Here is a 10,875-nt window from a genome sequence, read left to right as displayed (position 1 = left end):
TTTCCAGCGCTTCACGTTGTCAGGAAACGCGAGCCTTGGGCTGCACTGTCCGCTGAGACATTAAAAGACGTACGAGATTGAAAAGTGATGGATTGTTTCCAGTAATCCTTCGGGTTTCAGCATCAATGTGGGAAAGCACGTGGAGCTCTGAACACATCAAAGGCAATACGCGGTCTCGATGCCACAGTCATGAGAAGCTTTATCCAATATGGTCCACTTCACAAGAGGTACAGCGAGGATGTGAGTCAGCAGCAGTGGAAAGTGAATTCAACATCTGCCTGGCTCCCAGCTGCAGAGGTTAAAGAACACAGAACAGGGATTTTCTCTACGAGCGGGTCAAGCGAGTGGCTTGGACTGGCTTGGAATGCTATCCCCCTTTTTTTAATGCTCAATAATGGTGCATTTTGCATGCTTGGTAGATGTGAAGTTGACAAACCAAGCAGGGCAGCAGTTTTGAGAGATCAAGGAACTCCAGGATTTAAGTGGGGGAAAAAAAAACAACGTTCTTCACCACTCCAAAGCCGGGAGGAGCGAGCTTAATTACCAACTGCAGGCAGAGCTTCATTTAGAAACCACAGGGCTTTTACTGAAAATCAGAGGTGCTAATAAGTTGCCTGCCCATTCGAGGTCATCAGCACGGGAAGCAGAGAAGAAGGGTGTTGTTTTATCTAACTCTTATTTTCCTGTTAGTTTGTAGCTTAAACTAGACTCTTTGCTTTATACACTGCTGTTTTGTATCATTATCTGTGTCAAGTAGAGTAATTATCTAACAAATGTATAAAAGCGGCTCTCTAATTAAATGCCACGGGCTGTAGGAGACGGAGATAAATTATTTATTCTGCTTTGATGAGAGCTAGCTAGCTCTGAGCAGTCAGTCGTTTTTAGACTTGAAACCGCTGTACCGGGATTTTACTGAAACTTTTCTGGGGGTGGGAAGAAAAAACAAAAAACCAAGCAAAAATTTGAATGTTTGCCACCAAGGTTTCTGTGTTTGAGAGCCAGCTTCTCCAAAGATGGTCATTCAAGAGACAAAGGTATGTATGAGTCAGGAAGAGGCGAGGTTGTTCAGAAACAAAGTATGCAGTGTTTCAACCACAGCTCTGATCTAATGTGATCTTTGTAGCTGCAGGGCAAGTTAAAAATATATTCCTCCAGCCAAAAAAAAAAAAAAAAAAAAAAGGAAAAATTTTACAAAAAACCCAAAAAGAAAATGGAAAAAAAAAAAGGGGGGGGGGGGGGTTCACAGTAATAAAGCATAACTCAGGAGGAGAATCAACAAATGAGACAAAGGAGGCGAGCCAAGGTCAGATAAGAATTTCTTATTCCAATAAAAAATACATTCATACAGAAATATAACAATTTTGCAAAACAATTTCAAATAAAAATTTCATAAAGCATAAACATAACAATTTTACAAAAGTTTTTTTTTCCTTTTTTTTAATACAAAGATTTTAGAGAACAAAGAGCTCTGTGTGTGTGTGTGAGACAGAGTAGTTTGGGTAGTGGAGATGAAAGTGATGATGGAGATGTGAAAAAAAAGAAATGCGAGCAAAGACAAGAAGGAAAGAAAAAAAGCATGAGGCTGAATCAAGGCTCAATTATCACTTGGAACAGTATCGGCTGCTGTTTTCGCAGAATGGATGTTCCTGCTCTTTGCCTGCCAAGGGCCTTGCCAGCGCTCCCAAAATCTATCGCAGCAAGCACTTTCAAGTTTGTACTCATCCCCGTCTCCAGTGCCCGCTCATCTGAAATCCATATGTCGGAGCATGCCGCTCTGCAACTTGCTGCGACATTGGATTCCTGCAGCCGGGTCGCTGACCTAGAGACAGTGCCGCACAAAGATTTATCCTAAAGCAGTAATCGGTAGAAGCCCGAGCGGTTTGGGAGTCGGGGGGTTGGGCTCTACTTTGTCGTTGAGGGTCCTTCTCGCTCCACCTCCAAACAGAAACTTTGATGAGCTTTTTTTGTGGCCAAATTTCCCAGATCCTGAGAGCCTCCATTCACCCCACCCGGCTCACTCCTGTGGTTTTCATAATACTGTTGCAGCTTGGCTAAAACAAAGCTCTCCAGACAGGTCAATAACCAACCTACACAGTCAGCAGTCTGTGACAGATTCCATGCCAACAAAGCCTTTAGCAATTCATTACTGTGAGGCGGTACAAGGCGAGGCCTGTCCGACTGCAGCCTGTTAATTACAATAAATCTTTAGCTTTTTCCCCCCCTTCAGTCCCACTCGAAGGGATGCAGGGACAAGGAAAGGGGGGTGGTCAAACCGGGGTGGGGTGGGGAAGGACACCGGTGAATGAGAGGAGCAGCACTGTGTGTGATGGACTTCAGTACATACTACACAGTAGTTAACATCTTTAATAAATGAATTTAAGTGCTCTAAACATACAGCATTTGTCCTATGTACAAGTTCAAACTTAAATTAATGGCATTTACATCGACTAAACTGGTGCTCCGACTCAAAAAGAGACGGGGAAAAAAAAAAAGGCAGTTGACTCAGAAAAGGTACTTTTGTGAACATTTACATTTAAACAACAAATTAACTGCCAGAAAAAACTAGTTTAAACACAAAGTAGGTGCAATTTCATTTGTAATTGAGCCTTGATTAAGCTTTTCGCAAATCACCCAGACAACAAATGTGACACCCCAAAGGGAGCAAAACCACGGCTACCCCAGAGGGCCGAGTCACTTGCATAAGGCACCATTAAAAGGTCAACAGTGCATTATTGGAAAGAAAGTACAAAAAAATCAAAAATGACTCCTCAAGGCAAAGAATGAATGAGAATGTTAGCAAGCAGGGGTGATCTGACAAACCAGAATGAAGGCAATGGATTTAAGTGTTAAAATATATATTAAAAAAAAAAAAAAAAAAAAAAAAGAGGAAATCGTCAAGGCTTTATGTACAATATTGTAACATTTAACTGTTTGCCGTTTAGCTGCACTTTTATTGAAACTATCTGGAGTCCTGATTACAGTGGAAACAGGAAATGAAGAAACCCTAGAACCATGCAACACCTGTCTATGATACTGAAGTTATAGTATAGTTGTGTTATACCTCTAAGCACACAGCTTATACAATTGGACTACAAATGAGCTTTGTAGCTTGTAAAAAAATAATAAACCAGGCTACATAACACATTGCACATTTAGTAGCTGCACCAAAAACACCAAAAAAAGCTCCTGTCATACAGTGACCAAGAGAGGGGAGGGGGGTAGGGGGGTGTTTTGGTCCCTAGGTTACACAGACCAGAAGGTGACATGTCAGCACCTCTCTCTCTCTCTTTGTCACTGGCTCTGGTCAAACCCAAGGCCTCGCTAGCTTCAGAGAAGCAGGGGGGCCCCCCCTCCCTCACCCAAGTCTGGTTACCACACAAGGCAGGCAGGCAGGAGCTTCCTCCCTGCCTCATCCTCACACCGCCACCAGGGAAACACAAGCGGAATGCTTCTCCCAGAATGCTCAGTCCACAGCAACATCGGTACCAGCCCATCCGCCAATCCCATCTCTTCTACCCCCCAAAATTCTCCTCTTCCTCTCCTCTCTCTTCCAGATGGGGAGGAGGGGGGTCCGGTAGCCAATCACAGACATTCACAGTGCACACATGCTTGCCTCAGACAGTTTAGTAAAGTACCAGTGTATCTGCTGTCTGGGAGATGTCCCCAAAACATCATGCACCATACGTACAAATCATTCACTCTTTAATTGTCTTTTCTTTTTATTTCTTCTGTTTTTTTTGTTTAGTTTTGTCTTTTTGTGTGTGTCTGTGTGTGTTTTAAGTCCTTCTCAATCCAAAAAAAAAACAAAAAGAAAAAAACCGACAAAAAAAACTTGCCCATCCATGATTTTGTCCTCTTGTTGCAACAGACGACCTTCAGAGCGCCTTTCTCCGAAGAGAGGTCCCGGAGGCACTGGGTTTCAGTATGGTGCAAAACGGCATGCTTTGGCTGGAACACTCTCCCGCCACCCTGCTCTGGGACAGTTCAACCAAGAGACTGGTCGGGAGGCGGCGTTTGTTTACATTTTTTTTTCCTTCCTCTCCCCTTTTCAAAACTTTTTTTTCCCCCCACTTTGTGGCGTCGCTCGGCGCTCACCCCGCTCTAGATGTGCCTCTTCATGTGAAGAGCCAGATGGTCAGACCTGGAGAAACATCTGTGGATAGATTGGGGGGAGGCGAGAGAGAAAGTCAGTAAGATGCTGGATGAGGGCATGAAGATAGTCGTTGCAATCTGCAGACCTAAACTGAGAAATTCGTAATATGAAGAAGCCAGTTGCTTCATTTTTCCTGCAGCCTGGCTTTTCCTGATTTTTGTGTCAAAGACTCTAAAAATTAGAGTCCAAACATCAACGCAGACAAGCAATCTTGACATCTGACTCATAAGCTTCTGTTGGGCCTGAAATATGCTATGTCACATTTTTACTAGACAAACTGGCCAAAAATATCAACATGTGTATACTGAGTTAGCATTACCCGATATATCAGAGCGATCTATTCATTAGTCGAGTACTAGTTTTTTGGGCTACATGAATGTGCTTTCAGTCTAAAGACAAGCATCACTGCTAGGATGATGCATGGGAAGTGAAAATAATAAATTAAAAATCAGATCCCATGAGAACAAAAGCAGTCTTATCAGAAGCCCGGTGACGATGCTCAGAGATAAACAGCCCAGCTTACCTGTCACAGTGACTGCATTTAAATGGCTTTGCCCCGGTGTGCTTCCTGAAGTGTCTGGTCAGCTCGTCGCTTCGTGCAAAACGCCACTCGCAGCCCTCCCACGAACACCTGTATGGTTTCTCACCTGCGGGAGCAAACAAGAAGACTGGTTAAAACCCGCGCTAACATTTCCTCCTGGTGTGATGACATGCTTGTTTCGTTCATTCAAATCAATCAGGAAGACGGACTGACAAAGCTGTCTGAAACCTGGGATACCACTGAACCTGTTGGCTCACAGGCTCTGCGTGCATGCAGCTCGAAACATGCCAAGAATGTCAACAGTGCTGCAGTGTGGCTGAATGTGTGGGATATTTAAAATGCAAAACAGAGGGAGGGGAAAAAAAGAAGAAGCCGCAAGTGCAATTTCACACTGCTGATCAAACACAAGGGACATTGGAATGACCAGTCAAAGCACCTCCCAGTTCAGTCCCCCCGGCTCCTCAGCCAGTCTCCCCTTTCCCATGGTGAAACCCAATCTGTTTTGAAGTCCTTTTATCTCCTACGTACAACCCCTCCCCCTTGTAAACCCCCCCCCTCTCCTCGCTCTCTCTCTGGCTCAGTCAGTCACATTCCAGATAGATTAGGTCACAGTTTAGCTATCCAGCCATGCAGAGCTAATACTCAGCGCTCCAGCTGAGGACATCATGCACTGTGGACCTTTAATTACATGACACAATGGGCAGACGATGCCATTAAGGTGGAAGACTGAATTAACAGCACTCCTGGCATCGACTCAATAAAATCTGAGATTTTATTTTTTTAAAGAAAGTACTGTCTTTCCTTGTATCCCCCTTTTCTGTTTTTACTCTGGGGCAGATAGAGCCGGGACTCACCTGTGTGTGTGCGCTGGTGTGCTTTTAGGTGGGAGCTCTTTGTGTAAACCTTGCGACACCCATTGAAATGGCACCTGTGCACACGCCTCCTGCCGTCCGGAGATGCGTCTCCGCAGGCAAGTCCCGTCTTTTCCGAGCTCTTTGCCACGCCGCCGCTCCTGATTTTGACCGGCAAGTGCAACTCGGCGTGCGTGCTCACCCAGCTGCTCATCGCGCCGCTGGCCTCCGAGTTGGCCTCGGGAGAGGATGGAGGTGTGCTAATGACAGAGGGGCTAAAAGGTCCAGAGCCAACCAAGACAGAGCCCAGAGGGTTGGAGGTAAAGCTGTGAGTGGGCGAGAGCTCCTCAGAACTGTCTGAAACCTCGCTGCTGGCGTCTGAATTCACACTGTTGGTTTCCAAGATTTGGCTGTCCTGATTGTCCTCCTCGTGGGCCTTTGGGTCAGACTCGGCCTTGGCCTTATCCCCGCAGGCCAAGATCAGCTTGCTCCAGAGGTCCTCTTGGCTGTCGAACTTGAGGTCGGATGTGGAGACGTAAGGCTCGCTCTGCAGGTAGCGCTCCAGCTCCAAGCATGTCTGGATGAATGCAAAAGAAAAAGACACAGTAAGAACAGATGAGTCACAGCACATTCACTCATAGCAGCAAAATGCTTCTGCGAGAGGGGAAATCCTTTTAAATCATGCATGCGCACATCCCCAGTATGCTTTTGGCTGGTGGAATATTTGCTAAACGCTTACAGCGGGAAACCAGCAAATTTCTGCTATTTCTGCATGTGCAGTAATGAGGCTGCACTGATTAAGCAATGGAAGGAAAATTAAAGAAAAAACAACCAATATTTGCTGCTTCTTTGTATCACATGACGCACGCTGATATAAGTCTTAAAAGCTAAGCCCCGATTTTCAAAACTTTAAACTTTTGATGGCCAATTTGGGGAAAAAATAAAGACACATGCTTCTAGAAACCGCCATTATTTGCATTTCCTGATGCCGGCGTCACTAATCATGTGTCTCCTTTGCTCAGCTCAGCCCCCTCCACCGCTGATTGGGCATCATAACACGACGCGACCACATGGAGTTCATTGAGCAGCCTCAGCTCTGAGCTCTCCTGCAGCCAAACGTGCAGTGTCATTTCAGCACTCCACAATGACTCACTCAACAAATATAGAGTCCTTTTAAGGAAGCTGCTCAACTTCCCCCTCCAACATTTCAGCTGCTTGTCCTCATGCAGGACCGCTGTCATGCAATCAGTCCTTCCCCTCACTGTCAGCCCCTCCAAGCCCCAGCTGTGAAAAGATTCACTGACTCTAAATTTACTAACTTCTACAGGGCCCTTAAAGTTAAAAAGCAAAAAAGGAGGAGGGGGGTCATTAGAAGAAGAGTTCTGAGACAGCAGCTTTTATAAATATTCTCCTCTAGGCCTCTGCAGCTTTTACACTACATTTTTCCAGCTGTGCTGGTGTCTACTCATGCGAGGAGGAGGAGTAATTGGCCGAGGCTTGACATTTTGATATCGTTATGCCGTGGAGCCCATTCAAATCCCAAGAATGATACAAACATCTGCTTCGTAAAGGAAAGCAAATGCTCTGAAGCACAGAGACGTATAACGCAGATCCCACAACAGACTTATAACTTTGTGATTTGAAAAGCACCGACAACGACATCCTCTACTCTCATGCTGATTTCAAACTGCACTTCCTTCCCACAACCGCTGTCATTCGCCAGCATGTGTCAGCAGTTGACAGAAGCACCCCAGTGCCCTGAAAGCATCGGCCGAAAAACAAGCAGAAGCCGTGCTCCAAACAGAGCAGTGGCAGTGAAGCAGCAGCACGCCGATTCTGCTCGAGTTACTCTCTCCCCATTCATCTCGGACTCCAGCTGTCAGACTGACACACTGATCCACTTCAGCCGGCCACAAACTTCAGAACCAAACAGAAAATGAAACGGGGTCCGTCTAAGCAGCGGGAGCCTGTTTTTGTACAACCGTTATCAGCGTACATACACGGACATAGTACATATAAATACATTTGAAGTTGTCCGCCGTGTCATGTGTTACAGCAAGAAGAGCATGAAATCTGCTCAGTTCCGCTTTGCCTTACAGGCTCAAATTGAGACTTAGTAGTGGAAAAAAAGAGCTGCTAGCGGATACATTAACTTATATTCACCTGCTGCCAGTACTCCTCCAGTGACGGTAAGGCTGAGAAATAGCCCGTGTCGTGAACTATTTGAAGTTCTTGAAAGATGCTGCACATGGGTAGAACATCCATTTTTCCCCGAGCTTGTGATTTTTTATTATTTAAATTTGTTTTAGCTGCACTTAAATATATTTTTCTCAGGTAGAAAACCCAGTGAAAGACACAGCAGCGATCCCTCCGCGATGCAAACGACTTGTACTCAGCAGCAGCACCAGAAGAAGACTCCGCGCGTCAGTCAGCCAGTCAATCCCCCCCTTTCCTTCTTCTCTCGCTCTCGTTCAAGGTATTTGCAAACACTGCACCACACTGGATGGGGAACAACTGCGCTCTGCAAACTTCCCTCTTCAAACCTCGATGCCCCCTCCCCTCCTTCCCTCTTCTCCTCTGCCGCCCCCTCGTCGTCATCAGTTACGCCCGCCTCCCTTTCCACCAATCAGCGACGAGAAGAGCAAGGGCCCGCGAATGATATCACAGCCGACCAATCGCGTCGGTCCGCTAACTCATCTCCGCTTTTAAGTGGTTCGTTTAACTCTCAGTGGCTCGTCTCTGATTGGCTGGTATTTATAGCCACATATATATAACCAGCGACGGGCTCTTTTCGCCGTAGTCTTTTTTTCTGTCGACGGTGTTTCGCCACAGACAGCGCATGTGAGCCGAAACAGTTTCTCTTCTGTGGCGAAACCTCTTGTGTACATGTGTGCAACTTTTGTCACAAGTAGCAGTTGCAACAGTGTTGTTTGAAGGGGGTTGTCTTCAAGGCCGTAACTGTGGCGAAGTGCTTGTGTTGACAAGAGCCATTGAAAGTTCCACTCGGTGAAGACGTGTCTTGGGACACGGTGACTAATGGATGGCAGGATATTATGTTATCACGACACACGCTGTCATTAGAGGAAACATTAGTCCTCAGTTCTCCTCTATGACTACATTCATGTAGACTTCTGCTTTATCGCTGATTTACTGAAGGAAGATCAAAGTTGCACTCTGTGGTTGAGGTTTGACAAGTGCAGCCCTTACTGGGGTTTTTTTTAAAGTATCTTTTTAAACCCTAATTTGCACTTAAAAGAGCACAACGCAGAATTAATATTCAACAGTAGTTCCCCAAAGTTAAAGAGTTTGTTTTACCCCAATTTAATTATTATGATACATGGAGAAAATCCTGTATAAATTAACACTCAATTATTCCCAAGATCATTCTAGACCATGTTTAGGCGGGAATTTAACCAAATCTTTGAGCCTAGCTTTGCACTGCTGTGCCCCGTGTTTGTGTAGACAGGAAGTGAGGAAAACACACTTTTAGAATAGTTCCACTACTTGTCTTCATCTTTTGTTTTAATATGAGAAGTGAGAAGTACTAGTGCTGTGCCATACTGCACATTTTGATATGCCCCAAGTATTGCCGATACCGATACTTTCACCTTATAAAGGCAGCTTTTGTAGGGGAGAGGAGTGCGTCATGATTTATACGATGAATTCTGAATGCATCTTAATGACTCTAAGTCACCACGATTTTTACTTCCACAGTAATTAGTTAAGATGAAAGCAAACTTTTTGTGTCTTTGTAAACTTTTTTTTTCTTTTACTTGAGACTTAAAATTTAAATGTGCCTGTCTTTGGGTCAGCTTCTGTTGTTTAAATGTGCTATAGGCTATAAAAAAAATTAAAAAGGGCATGACAGTCAACACTATCAGACAAGACTAACATTTTTCATAGCCTGGATGTTTCTTTTCACATACCTATACTTTAGTGTAGGCAGACTCTAACAGTACGCATAGTTGTGTTTATCAAAGGAGAAACGTGACAGTTTACACCAACACAAAATTCCTTCCTGTCATCTCGCGGATGACGTTTCATTCCAGTAGCATTCCATCACATATCTGGCCATTACTCTACGTCACCCAGCTTTATTCTTATCATTTCCTCTTTGGAGAATTACTCGCGTGCCACAGAGGCATCTCCTTCCTGCAGCTATTGCATAAGTTCACAGCACTGAGTTGCTGCACAGCCTGGCACAGCTGGTCCTCATGAGATAAACAACACCACAACACAGGACTTGCATTGTGTTCTAAGTGGCACTATTTTTCTGTCGCTGGCCCGAATAGACAACTGAGCGCCCTTTGTGCTGCTCTCAGCTGTGAGGTCACGTTGGTCACCCAGAGCATCTGATTTGGTCATATGGCAATGGGATGTCTTGTGAAGCCTGGAGCTGGCCTCAGTAGCCCTGCAAAAGAATTCCACTCTGCTTTGATGTTACTAATGGGGCTATTCATTGTGGCCCCTCCAGGACTCAGCAGACATGTCCATTCTATAAGAGCTTTTAAAACTTCTTTTGTCACCGAGTGAAATGTAACAGAATGTGCGGCTTATCATCGTACAATAATATGCCCGGCTTCATTATTCACGCATTTCCGAAGTTGCCAGAGCTTACACCGTTTGATGAATAACAGAGTACACCGCCGGGTCCCGTCGGAGCAATAGTGGGCAGCTCCGCAGTAATCACTTCCTTCAGAAGACCTCTTAGATGAAGCATTTAGAGAATGCACGGGGTCCTGCATGGCAGCTTTTATCTCAGAAGGCCAGGTCCGGAGCTTTATCATCGTTATGTAATCCCAGCCCAGCCAGTAGCCACAGGAAAGAGCAATTACAGGATGACCCATTTCAATGAATCATTGTCAACCCAATCAGTGAGTTGTTTTATGGGGTTTTCTGAATATCCTGGGTGCAGTGGAGACCTACTGATGTGTTTTAAAAGTGGGTTTGGGAAGAGAGATTAGGCTGATCTCCAGTTTTTTTTATCAGCTTCCTGTAAGTTATGACTGGACGTGAGTATCTGATTAACATAGATTACGTCTAAAAAGTTTGATGCTTAGTTCTTACAAAACATCTAATGATGTCACTTTTGCCTTGTGATGGACATTTAACTATTTATAGACTGAGGATTAACCGATAAATTGGGTATGATATCAAGAACAGCCAAACATGAACATTTTTATTAGTTGCAGCCACAGACTGTATACAAAAGTCAAATGTGGCCACCATGACATCGGCCACTGCTTAGAGAAGTCCCAGCCTGAAGCCTCGAGTTGAACATGTTGGTTGTGTTTCATAAACTCAGAGCAAGTGAGCCAAACGGTTGTTTT

The 10,875-nt window shown here is 44.9% G+C and overlaps 1 protein-coding gene across 1 annotated transcript; it reads right to left on the bottom strand.

Annotated features, from left to right (window-relative positions):
• Nucleotides 1-1,435: 1,435 nt before the first annotated feature.
• On the bottom strand, nt 1,436-8,075 carry klf6a (Kruppel like factor 6a). The gene is made up of 4 exons (XM_085362623.1): nt 7,709-8,075; nt 5,549-6,122; nt 4,677-4,800; nt 1,436-4,153 (listed from the first exon to the last, which is right to left on the bottom strand). The coding sequence occupies exons 1-4, from the start codon at nt 7,808-7,810 to the stop codon at nt 4,102-4,104; spliced, it is 852 nt and encodes a 283-aa protein (XP_085218749.1). The 5' UTR covers nt 7,811-8,075; the 3' UTR covers nt 1,436-4,101.
• Between the last annotated feature and the right edge of the window lie 2,800 nt (nt 8,076-10,875).

This window comes from Diplotaxodon limnothrissa, linkage group LG9 (assembly GCF_057381915.1).
Source record: "Diplotaxodon limnothrissa isolate DT_005_m linkage group LG9, D_limnothrissa_male_GT1.1, whole genome shotgun sequence".
Taxonomy (NCBI): Eukaryota; Metazoa; Chordata; class Actinopteri; order Cichliformes; family Cichlidae; genus Diplotaxodon; species Diplotaxodon limnothrissa.
Note: the sequence above shows the minus strand (reverse complement) of the source record. Positions and strands in the feature narration are given on the sequence as shown.

Bases quoted from the DNA above. Each gene is read 5' to 3' on its own strand.
- klf6a (XM_085362623.1), bottom strand. From the start codon at position 7,810: ATGGATGTTCTACCCATGTGCAGCATCTTTCAAGAACTTCAAATAGTT. The intron at 6,123-7,708 runs GTGAATATAAGT...GCATTCATCCAG, and splicing joins TGGAGGAGTACTGGCAGCAG to ACATGCTTGGAGCTGGAGCG. The intron at 4,154-4,676 runs GTAAGCTGGGCT...ATCTATCCACAG, and splicing joins AAATGCAGTCACTGTGACAG to ATGTTTCTCCAGGTCTGACC.